The 22,837-nt window shown below is 35.2% G+C and overlaps 1 protein-coding gene across 2 annotated transcripts in view; it reads left to right on the plus strand.

The window, feature by feature from the left end:
* LOC110459969 (UHRF1-binding protein 1-like) overlaps positions 1–22,837 on the plus strand; it is a 94,693-nt gene that overhangs the window by 5,173 nt on the left and 66,683 nt on the right. For both annotated transcript variants that reach the window (XM_021512548.1, XM_021512549.1), the window contains exons 2-7: positions 4,581–4,743; positions 14,895–14,933; positions 16,417–16,499; positions 18,742–18,850; positions 19,902–20,142; positions 22,175–22,338. In XM_021512548.1, the coding sequence (XP_021368223.1) occupies positions 4,581–4,743; positions 14,895–14,933; positions 16,417–16,499; positions 18,742–18,850; positions 19,902–20,142; positions 22,175–22,338 (799 nt within the window). The remainder of the gene's footprint in view (positions 1–4,580; positions 4,744–14,894; positions 14,934–16,416; positions 16,500–18,741; positions 18,851–19,901; positions 20,143–22,174; positions 22,339–22,837) is intronic.

Genomic DNA, 22,837 nt, shown 5'->3' on the forward strand with positions numbered 1-22,837 from the left:
GGGAGATCTAGAGGAAACTTGAGTTGATTCCTTGGCTCCTGAGTGTAGGGAGATCTAGAGGAAACTTGAGTTGATTCCTTGGCTCCTGAGTGTAGGGAGATCTAGAGGAAACTTGAGTTGATTCCTTGGCTCCTGAGTGTAGGGAAATATAGATCAGGTAACTTGAGTTGATTCCTTGGCTCCTGAGTGTAGGGAGATCTAGATCAGGAAACTTGAGATGATTCCTTGGCTCCTGATCACGAGTGTAGGGAGACCTAGAGGAAACTTGAGTTGATTCCTTAATTGGCTCCTGTAGCCTCAAACATTGATACTTAGATGTGGAACTGATTTGTGGTGAAAAATAATGACCAAATGTAACTGTCTAAATGATAATTGTTACTTCATATGACATATCCACTTTTTTCTTACAGATATATACCTTTAATATTTTGAATAGATATATACAGTACAGAGGATGACTTTGGTATATACACTTCATTAACCCATAGAAGCATCCATACATCTTAACATGTACTTCAATATTTTGACAACCAAAAATACATCAGATTAATTGTTTATTGTGGTCATTAAATTACATTGCAAATTATTTTCTTGATCATTTTGCACACACAGAAATACAAAATGTTTATTGCGTGAAGTCAATATTTGTCTTGTAGGCCCATGGACTCCGAATTTCAAACTTGTTCCACTCTCGTGATACCAGTAAACATAAAGGTAGACTGATGCAGAACGATTCTGTGCCGCCTACATAATTTTGAAGTGGATATTGAATATTACATATACTATAAACCTTTAAATTGGAGGATTACTACCTTGACTTGTATGTACTGTGTGATATAGCCAGCACCTACTTCAATGCGTGCACATACTGAGATTTAAGCCATCAATATGTTTTCTATAAATTGCCTGTCATATGTACCACTACCTTCACCCGTTATTGAATTGAAGGTGGTGACGCAATGACGTCATTATTTGACACATTCCCCCTGGTGTGTTAATTTGCCATATATTTCATTTTGGTCTTCAAAATTGATTTGAAAAGCAAATGGGAAGCAGAGCTAGACTAATTTGAAATTTATTGATAATGTCGCTGTCAGATAATTGAACAATGAAGGAAGCCTACACACACTCCATATTTTTAGGTAAATGACGAATCTGGTGTCTTTATTTAGACACAGTTTTCCTCCTGTAACAACTTCATATTCTGATTATTTTCCCAACTGCAACAGAGACATGAAGGTCTGTTTATCCCTGCCATTCCCAATTCTAGCTGAAATCCCTCGTTAATAAAGCATTATGACATTCAGGAATATCAAATTTGTCGATGCCTCAGCAGATAATATTCTAGCAGATTTTGTATTTTTTGGGTGACTTCCGGATGTTATAATCTAGAACAGAATAAATGGAATTTCACTCACTACAGTCAAACCTGGTCTTACTTCCACCTCCATTAAGAGACCACCTGTATTAAAAGGCCACTTTTAGTGTTCTCCATTGTGATGATTCTATTGTTATTAAAAGGCCACTTTTAGTGTTCTCCATTGTGATGATTCTATTGTTAATTGGACATGTGTTAAAAGACCTCCTGTATTAAGAGACCACCTGTATTAAGAGACCACCTGTATTAAGAGACCACCTGTATTAAAAGGCCACTTTAAGTGTTCTCCATTGTGATGATTCTATTGTTAATTGGACATGTGTTAAAAGACCACCTGTATTAAGAGACCACCTGTATTAAAAGGCCACTTTTAGTATTTCCCACAGTGGTAATTTCATTGTTAGTGTTGAACTTGTGTTAAGAGACCACCTGTATATTAAAAGGCCACTTTTAGTGTTCTCCATTGTGATGATTTCATTATTAATTGAACCTGTGTTAAAAGACCACCTGTATTAAGAGACCACCTGTATTAAGAGACCACCTGTATATTAAAAGGCCACTTTTAGTATTTCTCACAGTGGTAATTTCATTGTTAGTTGAACTTGTGTTAAAAGACCACATCCATTAAGAGACCTGTATTAAAAGGCCACTTTTAATGTCCTCATTGTAGTGATTTCATTGTTAGTTGAACCTGTGTCAAAAGACCACCTCCATTAATTAAGAGACCACCTGTATTAAAAGGCCACTTTAAGTGTTCTCCATTGTGATGATTTTATTGTTAATTGGACCTGTGTTAAAAGACCACCTGTATAAAGAGACCACCTGTATTAAAAGGCCACTTTTAGTATTCTCCATTGTAGTGATTACATTGTTAATTGAACCTGTGTTAAAAGACCACATCCGTTAAGAGACCACCTGTATTAAAAGGCCACTTTTAATTGAACCTGTGCTGAAAGACCACTTTTTTTTCTACTCTCCAAGGGTAGTCCCTTTACACATGTTTGACTGTAAACATATTCATGTGATTATTTTTGAGTCCTTAGGGACTAGCTTATTGAAGCTGGTATCTTCATTACATGAAATACGGTATTGTCTCTATAATCACAATACCTGTGAAGTAGATTGTGGTTATATGTATGCAAAGTTTACCACAGGAATGAGGGACTTCACTATATAGCATTAAGTTGCTATAGTCAAAAATTCATTGTGAAGTTTTGATGGCTATGAGATCATATTCCCTGGACAAAATATGAATTTATTATCAGCAAGAATTTGCAATAAGCATGTTCATCGATGTTGTACCAAAAAAGTAAGTTGTTTCATTATATCACTATATATTAATAAACGATGGCAAGAAAAGTATACATAATTTTATAGAAGCCTACATAGAAAGGTTGATAGTGAGCCTGATCATTCATTCCAACTCCAGACCGCAATTTTACAGTCACAAATATACAGGTACTACTTGTGTAATGCACCACTCGGATGGGAAGTCGAAAGTTCTCCTTAAATGTCCATAGTACGAGAGCAAGAGTGTATGCAAGTTGTGTTTTGTGCTGTCTTTTGTAAAAAAAAAAAATGAAGATATTGGGGATTTTTTTTTTTTTTTTTTTTTTTTTACTTGAACCTAATTACTATATATTTTATAACTTAAATTGTCAGCAGGGCATACATATAACCTATTGACCAGGTGTAACTCAGCTGATTATAGCGTCTATCTCGAGTTCGGACATCTTGGTCCGAGACTGGTCATTGCTCTGCTCTTTCTTAGTTTTGTATCCTTTTCCCCCTGTGAGCAGTCTACTACATGTCTACTTCCCAGGATGGCAATATATATAGTATTGCATGTTGTGTAGATGGAGAAAACAAATGATGTTATCTGTAATAGCTCTAGAAATCCACTTACAGACCTATACAGACATGCACTTCCAAAGATTTCTGTGTACCACAACTGTCAAGTTAATCGGACTAACTGATGAGAGATAATTTCGGACTCGTGCATATCAATGTCATTTAAAATTGTATGAGTATATATGATACACACTTAAAGGGTTTTCAATTATATATATACATTCGTGAAGAGGTAATTGATTTATATATATACATACGTTAAGAGGTAATTGATTTGTATATATACAAGCCCTTTGAAGGGTAATTTATTTGTGTATATATAAATTAAATATAAGTTAAAATTTAAAGTAAGTTTAAACTTTTAATTTTTGACTTCCTTAATTGTATTTATATTGTGGACGATACAAGTTTTAATGAGCAACAAAGCTCATTTGGACGGCTCTTTCACTTTTTTTTATAGGAATTCACATGGTGAAAATACTTACATTTTTTTGGCGAAAAACTTTGTGTTCTTTTGTAATATTTAATATACATATTTTGTTGAAATGCATAGTTTGTCTTTGTCTCTTATATGTCTTAAAAAAGGAGCGAGCTGCCCCGAAAGTTCGACTTAATTTTCTACACACTGTTAACATCATTTAGTGTTCTAATATATAAGCATATTATATATATATTTCTGGCTTCAGAACTAGCACTTTTCACCCTTCACCCGGTCTCTTCAATTTAAAAAACAAAAAAGCTGCTAGAAAACCTTAAGAGCACTGTGAAAGTTGAAAGATGCTAAAAAACCTGTAAAGCTGCTAGTTATGTAGTCAGTATTTATAGTGTATTTTTCTTTAGTTACCTATATAGCTACTTCAAATGGATATATATTGGAGGCACGGTAGTTTAGTGGTAGGACGCCGGGCTCATGACCGAAGGGTTGTGAGTTTGAGTCGAGGCACGGCGTGGCACTGTGTTGTGTCTTCGAGCAAGATACTTTACTCTGCTTGGTCCAGTTTACTTAGCTGTAAATGAGTATGTGGTTGGGTAGTGCTAGAATTGTAGAATGCTAGCTGTGAGCGCCGAATGGCAGCACCGGCTGTATGCTCCCTAGGGAGTTGAGAAAGATATTGGCTGGTTGCAAAGGCCCTATAACCACGGACAATAATTTGTGAACCGCTTTGAGACGACCTTCGAACTAGGTTGTGATAAAGCGTTATGTAAGAACCTCAAATTATTATTATTAATTATGATATGCTCTTTTTGATTTTATATATCTGATGTATACAGAATTTGATTGGTACATGTATTGAGTGGGCATCTAACTTAGTCTTGTATATATATGGATATTTTTGTCTGTTTTGTTTAGATTCACCAAGAACTTGTCCCCGGATAAGATCAACCTCAGCACTCTGCGCGGGGAGGGGGAGTTATCTAACCTGGAGCTCGATGAGGCCATTCTCATGGACCTCATGGACCTTCCAACATGGATGAGGCTTAAGAAGGCTCACTGTAACAAGCTCACCATCAAGGTAGGCAATATTTATATAGGTAGGATGAGGCTTAGAAGGCTCACTGTAACAAGCTCACCATCAAGGTAGGCAATATTTGAATAGGTAGGATGAGGCTTAGAAGGCTCACTGTAACAAGCTCACCATCAAGGTATGCATTATATATATATAGGTCAGATGAGGCTTAGAAGGCTCACTGTAACAAGCTCACCATCAAAGTAAGCAATATTATATAGGTCAGATGAGGCTTAAGAAAGCTGTCTGTAACAAGCTTATACTCATAGTACATTTTTATGCACATGTAGATCATATGCACATTGAATGTCAAATTCCAATTTTCTTACCATCCAGAGTTTGAAAATATATCATATCAATGTTTTACTTCATAAACAAACAATTTAAACATTTCAAGTCATAGCTCTACAAATGGGTCAGTTGGTCTGGAAAATTTGAGACAAGTTTAACTCATTCACCCCATTTGAACTCTTCCAATTCAAAGGTTGAAATAGTTCATTATGAAATTTCAGGGGTGAATGAGTTAATATGTATATTATTTGTGTATGAAGAAAAATGTTGATATTATATATTTCCAAACTTAAGAATCTTAAGAGAGATATGAGATGTCATTTGGTTGGTGGGTAGTGGATCGACGTCGCACACTCCTCAATGGTTTGGGGTTGTCAAAACATCAATCCATTCGTATCCTCTTCAGTGGATGTAACGATTGTCTGAACTAAGTAAAACTTTGGAAATATGTTTCTGAAGACCAAGCCGGTTTTCTGCATTTCTTTAGTGGAATTCAACAATGGACGTCCTGTCCTGCCTATTTGTGAATTGAGACCAGTTTCAAATTGAGGCTGCTACACTCCCACATGTCACCTGGGAGTGGGATACTGGAAACGATTGTTGGCATGGCGCCAAGTAGGCAGGTCTTAGCCCTAAATACAATATTGGTCCGGAATTAAGCCTTTCTTCATATGGCATACTAATTTTTTCCTTCCAGGAAATATTGGCCAGATGAACTGACCATGAGTAGGTCATATACTGATCAATACGCTTGTCACTTCATCGTTGTGTTTCTTGGCCGAAACTCTTCGGAAAGAAATTGCTTGTCACTGTTGATTTGAGCCGTACGAGTTGATTGTCATCTGTCTATATACATGTATACGTATACCAGTAGATAATGTTATGATGCATATGCATGTTATTTACCCGTTATCGGATTTCTCTAAATCACTTGGTTTAGTTGGTGAACTGCCTTGCATATACATAAATGTGTGTTTTACTATTCTATCCCCGGGCAATTCACTAAGAGATATGTTTACTTACTTGAACTGTCACTGTAATGTTTGATCAATGATGATACTATCTAAATGCCCATTTAGCATTTTTTTTCTTAATTCAAGATCAGGAAATTATAATGTAAATTGTAGTGTTATAATTACCTTTGCTATTCTATCTCCAGGCAATTGGTAAATACACATATTTATTAACTTGACTTGGTACCTAATCTTAATAATTGTTAACTATTATTCTTCTTATTCTCTTTATTTCCTCCAAAATGAAGATTACATAAACAGAATAGTTACATTTAAGAATTAATCAACATGTAAACATACATGGACATTGAAAAAGTACAAACGTATCGTTATTTTAACTCATTCACCCCTGGAGAAACATTTGAACTCTTCCAATTTAAAGGTTGGAATAGTTCATTATGAAATTTCAGGGGTGAATGAGTTAATGTGTACATAAATATTTTTTAAGAGAAAGGAGATGTACATTGTAAGGGCATCATTGCTTAAATATACAATCAGATGATTTGTATTATTTTTTTCAATATTTGATACACATGTGATATTACCCCTAATCTTATATTAATTGTTCATAATTTTTAGATGACATCTTATAATTTAATTCACTACCCAATAGGGTATTAGTCAATCAAAATCGGGTAAATTATGCAAAGAAACATTGAGTTGTATATCACATGTACTAATTAAGTGACACCATAATTTGTCTCTTACTTCAGTAGTTTTGTCACAATGTAAGATAATATGTGTAACAGTATCATAATATAATTTACCACAATAATGACATAATTTCACGAGTTTTGACATAGGAGACATTACACAAACTCTTGGTATAATTAAGATACAGTGTATAGATTTAGAATACTATGAATACTTTGCAGCTGATTACCATAAATAATGTGACTCGAGCGTAGGGTGAATGGACATAAATCGTACAAAATTGTTGTCATCTGACATACATTGTAACCATGCATTTTCTTCAGTTTGATATACATTTTTATATACAACTTCTTTCCACTGTCTTTTTCCTGGATAGGAATCCAGAATACAAAATACAGGATAAGCGTTAAGCCTGCTGGACCTATAATATAGAAATTTACACTGACTTAGCAGAATATGTCAAAATTTTAATGGGGTATATTTTTTTTTATAAAATGCATTATTTAGAGATTTTTTCAGCTGTAAATCTGTGATAATAACTCTGTTATTGATTTGTTGTACAGGTGCTAACATAATGTTAAGCAGTACAGGTAGATTATAAATAATGATGTGATATTTGATACCTTGTATAAGGTTGTAGAGTACTATCAGATAGTTTATAATTTACTAAGCATACATACGTAGCAGTAAAAATTGTTTAGGGCCCATGGGATCGTAGAAATATAAATAAAACAAAAGACCGAAGACTAATTCACGCTTGTACTTTTGCCCATCTTATGGCTCTTCAGGCCATTTCCCCGAAATCGCCTGAAGAGCCAAAGGTTGGCGAAAGTACTAGCAAGATTTAGTCTTCAGTGTTTTGTTATATATACTTGTTAAGGATCCCCGTACCACTGCCAAAAACTGTCATTACGCATTTGAAACTGTTTTTCTAGCATGGCTATAGATATTATTTTCTGAAAAGAAAACTTTCACCATACCTAGTCAGACCTCTATGAAAAATATAGAGAAATAAAAACAAAATATAACCAACATCAGTGTTATGAGAATAAAAAAAATTTGAGTAGAACTGTAGGACAGGGATTCAAAACAAAGACCTCGGATTGTAACATTTCTTTTATACTATCGCTCTCACCGACTGAGCAACGCTAAACCTGGTCGACAGATGTCCTGGCACAACTGTGCTACAGTTATATCCAGAACGAAATTAAGGGATAGTTACTGTATTTATAAAAAATGAAATGCAGTGGAACAAGGATCCTTAACGCTTTCACCCCTATGTAACTTCAGTAGACTCTACCATGCATTGATATGAATGAGTCCAATATGGTGAAAGGGTTAAAGGGCTAGTTCTGGTCCAGCCTAGAGTGCCACCTGGTGGTCATTGGTATGTCATTTGTCTGTCGGGAGAGCACCAGATTGTGTCCCGGCAAATTCTGATAAACTGTTGGTGCTTAGAAACTATTGATTAAAAATTGTGAGCATGCAGGACTGTTGTCACAAACAATTTTACGTATGATACACATTTTCTGTGTTAGCATCATATATTAATACCCTATGGCAAGCATCAGCTGTTTCTTCATCTGTCTGCCTGGCGCCATCTGGGCAAGTTGATATTCACTGGATTTCTGCTGGGATAGTTATTTATGCATAGTGCATAAAGTCACTAACAAGTTATTTCCCTTTAATAAATTTGAATAAAAATGAAAACAGCTTGAATTTGGTACCAGGATATATTTCTAGATGAACATTATAGTCATTAATTTAAACACATAATCACGACTTCAAGGTAATTATATATATACACAAATGTATAAAGTCATAGTTATACTATATTTGTCCTAATAATTGCCCAGGGCACATAAAAATTGACTGAAAAGGGTGCTTATTACGAATTACAAAACATCTGTTGTGGCGCGCATTTAAATGTAATATAACTGTCGGATACATCCCCAGTGAAAATTCAAAAAGTGCTGAAAAGAGGGGAGGGGTGCTAATTACAGTAAATACTGTTTGTGTTTTATACCTGAGCTGATCCTTTTCTAAACAGGATGTACATTTTTATCTAAGTTTTACTTTAAATTGTAGCGGACATTGAAGAAAATCTTTTACTGATTGTGGTAGATTTAGAAGTTGTTATTTAATATTCATGAATTAAATATTGCGGTTAAGGATCCCCATACCACTGCCAAAAACTGTATAACTACACAATTGGAACTGTTGGAACTATAGCTTTGATAAAACTTTATCTGAAAAGAAAAACGTATGTTGCAGGCCAGACATAAATGGAAAAGCATTAAAGATGAAATAAACAAAATTTAATTAATAACAGTGTTCTGTTTGTTAAGGGAAGGTTATATATATATAAATTACTAGATATATGAAAACCCCAGTGCAGTAGGACAGGCAAGGGGTCGTGAAGGATCCCTGTCCCACTGCACTGTATTTTTTTTTCCGTATGCCTCTTAACTTCTGTTTGAATATTTAACTGTAGCAGAGTTGGGCCCAGACACTTTTGTTGACTAGGTAGCTCAGTCTGTTAGAGCGATGGTATAACAGTCTGAAGCACTGGGTTCGAATCCTGGTATAGCCTGCTAAATTTTTACATTCAGAACACTATTGTTAATAATTATATTTTGTTTATTTCATTGTCAATATTTTTTCATAAACGTCCCCCAAGGTATGGTTTTCTTTTCAGAAATGATTTATCAAAGCTATACAAGCTGTAAAAAACAGTTGCCAATACTTTGTTCTAGTTTTTGGCAGAGGTACAAGGATCCTTTAACTGAATTCCTAATGTAAATAAGAAAGTACATTGTACCTTTTAAAATGTCAAAGGAAAGAATGTTACATTACATAACTTCAAACCAGTCAAACTTCCTAATTATATAGAGAGTACGTGTTCTGATTTTTACCCCAAATGGTTACTTTTAAGTTTGCTGCAAGCATAATTCCATAAGCTTGTTTTTTTTTTTTTTTTTGAAATTAAGTATTGCACAGAATAACTTAAATACAGCTTTTTACACTACTATTTCATCATAAAGGGGATTATATACGGTAGTATATAGACCTTGTAAATTTTTGTTTGGGATCAGTTGTTCGGTGTTTAAATAGCTTGACAGGGTGTTGGTGCAATTTTTATGCCCCGTTATAAATTAGGGGGGCATATAGTGTTGCTCATGTCCCTTCCTTCGCGTCCGATTCAATGTAAACACTTTTTAGCAACTGCATTCTCAAACGGACTTTCATCAAACTTTATTCTTTGACCGATTTTCGTCAAACTTTATACAAAGGTCAAGTATGAGTATACCTCAGACATTGTTGTGTTTCAGGGTTCCAAGGTCATAGCCATATAAAGATCACGGTTGCTATAAATAGAAAATTATCAACCGATTCAATGTCATCACTCTAGCTTCTTCATTTCTTAACAGATTTTGATGAAAGTTTATACACAGAAAACCTCGGACATCGTTTTTGTGTTTCATGGTTCCAAGGTCTAGGCCAAGGTCACAGTTGCTATATATAGAAAATCTTCAACCAATTCATTAACAATGATTTTGATGAAAGTTTATACACAGAATACCTCGGATGAGTCAAAAGTCAAAGTGGTTGTAACTATTTATAGAACATCAAACATGGAAACTAATTTCACATGGCTGTGGGGGCATTCATGTCTGAAAGACATTTTCTAGTTTTCTATCTGTTTGAGTACTGTACAAAACAGGCCCAATTCTGTATGAAATGTTTTGTAAATTGAATTTATTTGAAAGTATGTATTTATATTGCACTTTTAATTCCAAACCTAAATCACAGTATGTGCTAGCTTTGAAATTATATATTGTAGGAAGAGAAATATGATCACACATATAAAAGAAAAATTGTGATTTATGATATAGCCCAGGTAGGATCTTGTAAAGCTAGCTGGAGTTATGAGTTGACACCACTGAGACAAGGTCTGTGAGAGGCTGGCTGGACTTTCCGTCCGTAAGTAGATTAGGGCCACGGTAATGAGATCTGGGACTCTCCGATAGTGCTTCCTGTGACACACGAGTAGGAGACTGTAATAGACCAATCTTGATCAGAGGACTTCATCACAACACCTAGCCCAAGAAACGTATAAGACAGGGTCCTTCAGCTGAGATTAAATGGCTTTATCAATCTATCAGATTACAACATACTTCACAGCTTCTGGCTGTGGACTGCAAATTTAAACTGAACAGATAATGCTTTTTTATAGGCATGTAAAACGTTTAGGTCGGCAGATTGGTGCAGAAATAAAGCATTCAGATTGAGACCTGATTCTAGAATGGAATATTGAGCGATATTTAATCCTAGCTAACACACTTCAAAGCTTTGACTCCATTTTGGCTGTGAACGATTTCTCAACAATCCTTTAAGGTGTAAAATGCTATACACAGTTGCAACAACGAAGTAAAATAATTGAGTGAGATCTGTTTTTAGCTTTCCGGGCACAAATGGCCTGTTAGTTTATGAAAAGGCACAAAGGGCTCGGAAGTTCATGATAAGGCACAAAGGGCCTGTGAGTTTATGATGAGGCACAAAGGGCCTGTGAGTTTATGATGAGGCACAAAGGTGCTGTGAGTTTATGATGAAGCACAAAGGGCCTGTGAGTTTATAATTAGGCACAAAGGGCCTGTGAGTTTATGATAAGGCACAAAGGGCCTGTCCTGTGAGTTTTTCTTCAAATGACTTCTTCTCAATAATTGAACTAAAAGACCTAGGATCATAATATTTGGCCTGTACATACCTGGGATGGAGTACTATAAAGTCTCTTCATATAAATGACCTTGAGCTACTTTCAAGGTGATGATGTCACAGGGTCAAGTACAATGTATTCTAAAAGCTTCAAACATTAAAAAAAAAATAGATCTAGAACCATGATGTTTTTATATGTTATGCAGACTAGCATACACAGCACTAGTGCAGTTATGTTTTGTGTTAGGTCAAAGGTCAACTTTCAGCATTGGTTGAGGTCAAATCTCAACCTTGATATAATGAGTAAAAAAAAATTAAACATATTTTTCAGTTAAATTAGGCCAAGGGATGTGATATTTAGCCAGCTAGAACCATAAATAAAGTGCTCTAAAGTGTTCTACTTATAAAGGACCTTGACCTACTTTCATGGTCACAATATCAAAATGCAGTTATACATCGAAAATGTATACGGATGTTAGAAGTTAATTAAGTTATACAAATTTTCCAAAACTTGAATGGATGTTTTGTTTTTGGCAATTTTTAAATTTTGATTTAAAATTAAAATAGGAATTAAGATACCACCATTGGGCTTTTATAGCCATAAAATGGGAAAAGAAAAAAATGAGTTTTTTTTTTGTTCTTTTTTAATATTATCATTTTAAAACTACACTCATTTTATCTTAAACCTAGGTATTTAGATGACACTGAAGGTTTTTAGCACATCAGATACTCATTGTTTGTGAAAGAACACGTGTAGGACATTCTTATATACATATTCATGTTATAGTTTTTATGACTCCAGAAAGCTATCTATACCCAGGTATTTATACACATACTGGTACTGTATTCTACCTAATAAGCACCCTAGTTGTTTTGCAATTTGGGAAAATTATCATGACTACAAAAACTTCCAGAATGGTAAATAAATAGCTGTAATAGACACTTTTAATCAAGTTGGTAAATTATGGAAAAGGGTTTGGAGGCTTGGGCCAGAAAATAAGATAGGGGATCAGCTTAAAAGGGGTGAGTCGCATTTTAGATCAAATATGGTAAACCTCATAGTCTGTTGCTAGAAGCTCATGCATATGTCTCCTTAAACTCTAAAGAAAGTGAGCTTACTTTTTTTTTGTTAAAACTTCCTGCACACTGAAATTTACCTGTATGTTACATAAACCAACATACCAATAATTTCGCTCTTGCCAATCAAGTTTCCCTATTAACATGTAAGATTTTTCACCCTCATCATTCTCTTACCATACTTTTACCTGTATGTTACATAAACCAACATACCAATACTTTCTCTATACTATATATATACAGTAGATAATAAATAAATAAGTCCTTGCGAAGGAAAATATAGAATAAAAACATAAAGTTTTCAGATCGTCCGCTAGGCCTTTCTGCCTTCTAGGGCTTCTTCAGGCAGATTTTATATATATATACATATATACTTGCCAATCAAGTTTCTCTATTAACATGTAAGTTTTTCACCCTCATCATTCTCTTACTGTAAATTTGAAATCCACGAGATTATCTACATCTTGCTGTTTACTCAAATTAAATGAATTCTTTAAATATAAATCAGATTATTTATGTACCTGGTATATATGAGACTTTACACTATTATTAGACTGTCACCTTTAGCCAGACAGTGTATAGCTATCATATAAGCAGAAAAGACAAACAACCGCTTATTTTTTATTTTATTTTTTTCAATGAGGTATCATCGTAATTATATTAGCATATCATAAGTATCGTTTGTCTATTCTTAGATTGTGTCTGGGAATTTTTCCGCCATGAGAAAGGCTGGCAAGTGAAGTACACATATACCATATACTGGTTTCAGTACATGTATTTGCACAATGTCTTAGCCATTCATTTGTATACTTACCTGGTAACCCTAAAACAGGTAAAAACATTCGTAGAGAAGAGTGCTTAAGGCTCTATAAGTTCTTCTGTGCCACTATAAGTACACAACTGTAATCCACAAGATCTAAAGATTTCTAGTGAAAGATATCTTTGTCATTTAGTTTTCTGGACCTCTCTTTCAATTCACTAACTATAGCACTTTTCACCTTTTCCGGGTGTCTACAGGTATAAGGACCTCTTGTGGTCGACAAGCATGGTGTATTCAAGATTGTCATCTGTATATATATATATTTCAATCAGTTCTTGTTCAGGTGGGATCACATAGTTGAATTTGAAAAGCCCATTAAGGATCCCTGTGCCAATGCCAATCATTTCATTTTCATGTTGAGAATCATTTTTTCTGGTATGACTGTAGCTTGGATAAACCATTCCTGTAAAAAATTGTGAGACTTCTATGAAAAAATGATATAGATGAAATACTACATACCGGGAAATATTCCCTTCAGTTTAATTTTCCCCTTTTTCGTCCTCCGTAATGATGGCGATTTTATTATCACAGAAAATATTTGTAAACAACATCAAATGCATAGTAATTAGATGTGAAGGGCGAATTTAATATAGGGCGAAAATGGATTTTACCATTGAAGGGCGAAAATTTGACTGAGCGAAAAATTTCCCGGTATACAGTACATGATATAAAAGAAAATAATCAACAAAACTAGTGTTCTTATTGTATATGTCAGCCTGGTAAAATACTAGCTGCGTCCTACCGACTCAGATAGGGAGAATCCCTCTTTAATTCATTTGGTAGAGCATAATACTAATGAGCCACAGGTCCCCGGTTCGACTCCGAGTGGAAGCACTGAAAAAATAATGACCTGTTACATTGGCACCTACGTAGGTGACTCGGGAGATATGACAAAATACAATTGCTATGACCCCTTAAAAACTTGGGAAACAAATTCTTTCCTGGAGGAGTATGTCACCTTGGTAAAATACTAGCCGCTTCCTACCGACTCGGCTAGGGATAGCACTAGCTAAGACCAGTAAACCAGAGGTTCCGGGTTCAACTCCTGATGGAGGTATTGAAAAAATAAGGACCTTTTTTACATAAAAATACAATGAGGCCAGACCAAGATTTGAACCCTGGACCTCAGATTATTATACTGTTGCTCTTACCAACTGATCTACTATGTCAACAGAAGCAGTGGGGCTACAGTCATAGCCGAAATGAATTCAATGGGAGGTAACTGTATGTTTGAAAAAAACTCCAATGGAGTTCTCTTGGGTTTTGCCTATGAGACAGGGATTCTTAATTTTTTTAAATGAAATTCCAACTATAGAAAAAAGAGATTTATTTAATATTTTTTTGGCATATGAAATAGAAACTATACATTTTCACTTTTCAGAAATGAAATTCTTCCAGCAGGGCACCAGCTGTTGTTGCATTTGAATATTTTACTCCTTTTTTTTATTGGAATTTAATGTCCTTGCAACAGCTAGGATTATACAAATTCTTTGGAGAGTTATCGTAAAAATACATGGTTTTGTAACCGTCCTTTTTAAGATAAAATAAATTTGATAATTTTTATATTTATTTTTTTTGTATTTCAGATTGCTTGGACAAAACTAAAGAGTCAGCCCATTGGTATTGTAAGTAGACCACTGATATGTACGTAACTTACATCTGATATTTACTGCTGTGTGGCATTGCTACTAAATAGTCCTACCAAATTCAAACCTATTGGTGGTGAAATGTCACATGGCCCAAATGTTGATAAGCTAATGGTTCTTTGAACAACCTGGCCGAAAAGTCAAGAGTATTCAGTAAAATCTTGCTTTACTGCCAACATTGTACAGTAAAAATTTGTTATACTGCCACCATTGCACAGTAAACCTTGTTTTACTACCACAAATGCTCAGTAAAATTTGTTGCACTGCCACCATTATATAAACCTTGTTATACTGCCACCATTGTACAGTAAAACCTTGTTATACTGCCATCATTGTACATTAAACCTTGTTATACTGTCACCATTATCCAGTAAAACCTTGTTATACTGTCACCATTATACAGTAAAACTGTGTTATACTGCCACCATTATACAGTAAAAATCTTGTTATACTGCCACCATTGTACAGTAAACCTTGTTATACTGCCATCATTGTACAATTAACCTTGTTATACTGCATCATTGTACAATAAAACCTTGTTATACTGCCATCATTGTACAGTAAACCTTGTTATACTGCCACCATTGTACAGTAAAACTTTGTTATACTGCCACCATTATACAGTGAAACCGTGGTATACTGTCACCGTTATACTATAAAACATTGTTATACTGCCACCATTATTCTATAAAACCTTGTTATACTGCCACCATTATACTATAAAACCTTGTTATACTGCCACCATTGTACAGTAAAAGTATTGTTATACTGCCATCATTGTTCAATAAACCTTGTTATACTGCCAGCATTATACTATAAAACCTTGTTATACTGCCACCATTATACTATAAAACCTTGTTATACTGCCACCATTATACTATAAAACCTTGTTTTACTGCCACTATTATACAGTAAATCTTGTTATACTGTCACCATTATACAGTAAAACCTTGTTATACTGTCACCATTATACAGTAAAACCTTGTTATACTGCCACCATTGTACAATAATCCTTGTTGTACTGCAAGCCTTGTACAATATAACCTTGTTATACTGCCACCATTGTACAGTTAACCTTGTTATACTGCCACCATTGTACAGAAAACCTTGTTATACTGCCACCATTGTACAGTTAACCTTGTTATACTGCCACCATTGTACAGTAAACCTTGTTTTACTACCTCAAATGCTCAGTAAAATTTGTTGCACTGCCACCGTTATATAAACCTTGATATACTTCCACCATTATACAGTAACACCTATATTATACTGCCACCATTATATAATAAAATTGTTGAACTGTACACCACCATTTAAAAGTAAATCTTGGTTATACTGTCACTGTTTTGATTTTCAAAGTGCTTTTGCGATATTTCGAGGGAAACATAAAGATATTTGTTCAAAAATACTCAAAAGGAGACTTTCAGCTAATTCTATAAAATAAAGAAATGTTTATTTTCAGTACTTGGATGAAGTTGTTTTAGAAATGGAAACATGTGATGACCCAAGGCCGCCGAACAACCCTGCACATGAGGCCAGTTATAGGTAAATACCCAACAAAATATAGATAAAAACCTAACTAGTGACAGGTAAGTATTGGGTAAATACCTGACTAGTTACAGGTAAGTATCAGGTAAATACCTGACTAGTTACAGGTAAGAATCAGGTAAATACCTGACTAGGTACAGGTAAGTATCAGGTATATACCTGACTAGTTACAGGCAAGTATCAGGTAAATACCTGACGAGTTACAGGTAAGTATCAGGTAAAGACCTGACTAGTTACAGGTAAGAATCAGGTAAATACCTGACTAGTTACAGGCAAGTATCAGGTAAATACCTGACGAGTAACAGGTAAATTTCAGGTAAGTATCAGGGAAATACCTGACTAGTTACACGCAAATATCAGGTAAATATCTGTCTAGTTACAGGTAAAAATATCAGGGAAATACCTTACTAGTTACAGGTACATATCAGGTAAATACCTGACGAGTTACAGGTAAGTATCAGGTAAATACCTGACGAGTAACAGGTAAATTTCAGGTAAGGATCAGGTAAATACCTGACTAGTTACGGGTAAATATCAGGTAAATACCTTACTAGTTACCGGTTAATATCAGGTAAATATCTGACTAGATACAGGTAAATATCAGGAAATACCTGACTAGTTACATGTTAAAATCTTACTAGTTACAGGTAAATATAAGGTAAATACCTGAATAGTTACCGGTAAATATCAGGTAATACCTTACTAGTTACATGTTAAATTCAAGCTAGTTACAGGTAAATATAAGTTAAATGCCTGACTACTTACAGGTTAAAACCAAACTAGTTACATGTTATTATCTGTTTAATATCTGCAGGTAAATATAAGCTAAATACCTGACAAGTTACAGGTAAAAACCCAGCTAGTTACAGGTAAATACATATTTTACATACCTTGTGAATCTTACTGTAGACAGGAAGCCTGTTTTCAGGCCATGCAATACATTAATTCTCCGTTCCTGAAGCAGGACTCCTTTGTAACTGAAACTCATCATCAAGATTGGGTTCCGAACTTTTTGCACCATTTTACGCTATGGTATCTTGACATTATTATTCTGCCCTCAACATTATTTTGTCTGCAACTGTTGATTGGATGAAGTTTTAAGGAATGAAACTAAACCTCAGTACCTTACAATCTTGAGAAAATAAGCCTGGAATTCCTCACAGTTAAAAATATCTTGATAATAAACCGTCTTTTAAAGTAGGGTGGTCTTGAAATATACATGGGATTCCAGGAAGGCACCTAAACAAGTTTTACAGGAAATACCAGAATACAATTTTTATTATTGTAACAAAGGAAATCAAAGAAAATAGAAACAATTTTTATATCATTCAAAAGCATGTTTAATTTTTTTTGGACTTGAAAATTTTCCACTGAAGGCTTATACTGTCTCAATGACTTAGAAAACAAAACTAAACAAGTTGCTTTGAAAATAAGCCAGCGTCGGAAATAAATCTTACTAAATATGAAAGTAAGCCACAGCTTATTATTGAGATTTCAGGGTATGGGTATGATGGTGAATAATCCTTCTAGGAAAGTTTTAAGTCCATATAAAGAACAATTTTAGGTGTCAAATGAAATGCTGAGCGTGTACGCGTATTAACGTATAGATGTAAATGTTGTTTTTCACTCTGGCTATAAAATAAAGCTGTCTAGTCCTGAAATACATCCCTATGCACTTGTGCAGTCTGAATGTCAAATGTACAAGCATATATTGCCTATGTATTTAAAAAGGAAACAGGTTAATATTTAGCCAGATACAGTTTTATTTTTGTTTCTTCAATTTTCATGCCGTAATGATAGCAAGTCGGTCATAATTATGTAGCGGAACTGGACTGGGACGATCGTCGGCGACCAGATAGCTCAATTGCCAGAGCATCCGTCTAGAGTTCGGAGGGTCCCGGGTTCGAACCCTGGTCTGGCCGTGCATTTTTGCTCTCCTGTTACATTTGGCGCCCAATGAAATATACCCACAAAAGGTGGTATAGGGTCTCGTATGTCTTCGGGGTCAAAGACTTTGTTAAAGGAGGGAGGAATGTAGTGGAACTGGACTGGGTCGATCGTCAGCAAACAGATAGCTCAATTGGCAGAGCATCCGTCTAGAGTTCGGAGGGTCCCGGGTTCGAACCCCGGTCTGGCCGTGCATTTTTCCTCTCCTGTTACAATTATATTCTATGAAGCCAGCATTCAATAACTGTAAAATTTGATATACTTTAAAGTAACGTTACTTATTGTGTTACAGGTCTGGAGGAAAGTATGGCTTTTCTGATCGAGTCATTGATGGCATTTATGTACATATCAACGCCGTGTCAGTCAAATTTATGTCCAAGAAATTCCACGCATCTCTACAGGTTTGTCATACAAAAAAGCTCTGTTAAGGTCAATATCTTACATCTCCTTTTGGTCAAGTTATGGTCAAGCTTCTTTTAATGTCAAGGTCAAAGGTTCACATTAAGGTAGAGTGGTCCACCATTTTTCTATGCTGTACAGGCCTGAAATTTTTTCACTTTTTTTAAAGTTGCTAAATTTATGTTATTTCCGAAAATCTCTGAGTAAACACTTTTGTAAGCATCATTGAAGAAATTGAAGTAACTTTTTCAACATTTATGAGTTCATAACAAAATCGTGTTCCTAGACATATTTCATGAATTGGGTTAACATGTTATGGTAATAGAATGTCTAGAAACCCTATGATATCATAACCTCATAAATGTTGAAAAATATAATTCCATTACTTATATTTATATTTTAAAATGCCTTTGATTTATTGATCTTATTACAACCCCCCCCCCCCCCCCCCAAAAAAAAAAAAAAAAATTGAGCAGAAGTATATAAAGAGAATAGCATGGTAATGTTAAAGTTTTGTTGGAGGTCCTAGCAACAGCATGACAACAAAATATACAATAATCGCTCACTCAGTCATAGCTTGACAAAGGGACCAGTCGGTCTTGAAATGTTGTGACACCATTTGATACGCACATTGTTTGTGTATAAAGTAAAACTTTGATATAAAATAAATTTTGTATAATATGACATGTAATATGTTGTAAACATTCATTTTAAACAACTTATTTTGTCTTTAACATAAATGCAATTATGTATAATGTACATTTATATTAGCATAATAACAATACTGTAAGGGTGGCTTCAGGGCAGTCTATAATTACAGGCTCTATCAATACAAGGAAATTGAAATACGAGGAAATATGTAAATGACATTCTTATCAAATGGTTCAAAGACTACATAATGTAAATGTAGTAAAACGCCAGGATGATGATAATTATATTCTGTTAGTTTACACTTTATTTTATTTTTACAACAATATATTCTGTTAGATCTGCCATCAGATACATACACGCTGTATTTGATTATCAGTACCTTTGTAATTATTTTGTTAACAGCTTTCCCGAGTTGTAGTGCAAAGTAAATCTCCGAACTGGCAAAAGACAGATGACCTCCGATCAACAAAAATAAAGGAATCGAGTCGTGGCGAGATTCTCTTGTTTAAAGAAGTTGAATGGCAGACAACTCGGATTGAGGCTACGGCAGTGGAAGGGGAGACAAACGACTTCCTACTGACGCCACTACGACTAATAGCCAACCAATCAAAAGTCAGGATCACCATCAAGAAAAACCTCAGTGGTAAGAAAGGATGAATGTTTATCTTAAACAGAATATTGAATGAAATAATTCCTCTTCAGGTTGATAAAATGCAATATCACCCTATCTTCAGGGTGATGAAATGCAATATTACCCTATCCTAAGTGTGATAAAATGCATCTTGTGCGTCGTACAAAATCTACAAATGGCATTAAAACTTACAGTTCACAAACACAGTAATATTCTGTACATTATCCAGTTGTATATTAACAGTACTTCTACAATCAGTTCTCAGTTCCATGATCATCACAGGTACATGCCCGAGTGACGATACCTGGGCTACTTGCCTGCTCCTTCTAGGACCTGACAGCCTGATGCTCTCCTGATTATGAGCAATCTGATTAAAATCATCTGTTACATGGCTTCAATAACTTCATACTACACCTGAGTTTCCCTAAAAAAACAGATTCATTGATTTTTAAAACTGCTTGTACATTATTAATTACTGTACATCCCCAGTCAAGAACGGTATATTTATTACCCTAGTTGGTGTACGGTAAAGCCCGGTGCAGGTCCTGAATACCTAATTTTGAGCATATCTCCCATTCATCAAAACAACAGGTTTTTTTGTGCTTCCTGTTTAGTCATCCTACCTATCACTATTAAATCAGCTTCATGCAGTTTTCAAACCTGATCTTGATAAAAAGGCCCCAGGCCATAATGCCTGGACGAGGTAGGCGTAACTTGGACCACAGGTTAAATATTCCTCTCAATTCTTTCATCATCATCATCACCTCCAGTGTTTGGTATGTCATGGTTTTCTCTGTTTTTACAGACTGTAGTATCATCTCCACATGTGTGATGTGTCAATTTTCCGGGTTTTCACAGACTGTAGTATAATCTCCACATGTGAGATGATGTTTAATGTTTTCTGTGTTTTCACAGACTCTAGTATCATCTCCACATGTGAGTGATGTGTCATGTTTCTGTGTTTTCACAGACTGTAGTATAATCTCCACATGTGTGTGATGTGTCATGTTTTCTGTGTTTTCACAGACTGTAGTATCATCTCCACATGTGTGTGATGTGTCATGTTTCTGTGTTTTCACAGACTGTAGTATAATGTCCACATGTGTGATGTGTCATGTTTCTGTGTTTTCACAGACTGTAGTATCATCTCCACATGTGTGTGATGTGTCATGTTTCTCTGTTTTCACAGACTGTAGTATCATCTCCACATGTGTGTGATGTGTCATGTTTCTGGGTTTTTACAGACTGTAGTATCATCTCCACATGTGTGATGTGTCATGTTACTGTGTTTTTTACAGACTGTAGTACCATCTCCACATGTGTGATGTGTCATGTTTCTGTGTTTTCACAGACTGTAGTATCATCTCCACATGTGTGATGTGTCATGTTCTCTGTTTTTACAGCCTGTAGTATCATCTCCACATGTGTATGATGCGTCATGTTCTCTGTTTTTACAGACTGTAGTATCATCTCCACATGTGTGATGTGTCATTTTCTCTGTTTTTACAGACTGTCGTATCATCTCCACATGTGTGAAGTGTCATGTTTTCTGTGTTTTCACAGATTGTAGTACCATCTCCACATGTGTGATGTGTCATTTTCTCTGTTTTTACAGACTGTCGTATCATCTCCACATGTGTGATGTGTCATTTTCTCTGTTTTTACAGACTGTAGTACCATCTCCACATGTGTGATGGGTCATGTTTTCTGTGTTTTCACAGATTGTAGTACCATCTCCACATGTGTGATGTGTCATGTTTCTGTGTTTTTTCACAGACTGTACTATCATCTCCACATGTGTGATGTGTCATGTTTCTGTGTTTTCACAGACTGTAGTATCATCTCCACATGTGTATGATGCGTCATGTTCTCTGTTTTTACAGACTGTAGTACCATCTCCACATGTGTGATGGGTCATGTTTTCTGTGTTTTCACAGACTGTAGTATCATCTCCACATGTGTGAAGTGTCATGTTTTCTGTGTTTTCACTGACTGTAGTATCATCTCCACATGTGTGATGTGTCATGTTTTCTCTGTTTTCCAGACTGTAGTATAATCTCCACCTGTGTGATGCTCTTCCTGGACGACATCCTTTGGGTTCTCACAGACACGCAGTTAAAGGCGGCCATCTTGTATGCCAATTCGCTACGGATGATGATAGAGAAATCCAGAGAGCAGGGTAAAAAACTGGCTGCAGAAACAATTTTGGTAATTTGAAAATGAATTAATTAATTAATTAAAAGTTAGGAAATAAAGTGGGCAGATATATCATGATTAAGTAATTTGTATACCTTATCACAGGGCTAGACAGTTGGAGAAGACCGATAGTCTGAGACTAGTGAAATCTCATTCACCCCTGAAGGCACATTTGAACTCTTCCAATCCTAAGGTTGGAATAGTTCATTATGAAATTTCAGGGGTGAATGGGTTAAAACTGCTAGCCCATTTGACTAGTCAAAATTTGATATTGCTTAATCTTGTTGAATAATACTGGGTAAGTGGAATTTACACATGGACTAGTAAAATTGGAGACTTTTATCCCACCTGACTAGTGGTATTCAAAGTAAATTTTCTAGCCCTGCTCATCGGCATATTTTTTTCGCTATATCTCTTGTATTACAGGGTTAGACACTAACCATTTTTCCTTGATAGTCCGTTGGAATAGTCAAATAGATTATTTGCTAGTCCTATATCAATGTAGCTACTC

This window comes from Mizuhopecten yessoensis, unplaced genomic scaffold (genome assembly GCF_002113885.1).
Source record: "Mizuhopecten yessoensis strain PY_sf001 unplaced genomic scaffold, ASM211388v2 scaffold10275, whole genome shotgun sequence".
NCBI classification, from domain to species: domain Eukaryota; kingdom Metazoa; phylum Mollusca; class Bivalvia; order Pectinida; family Pectinidae; genus Mizuhopecten; species Mizuhopecten yessoensis.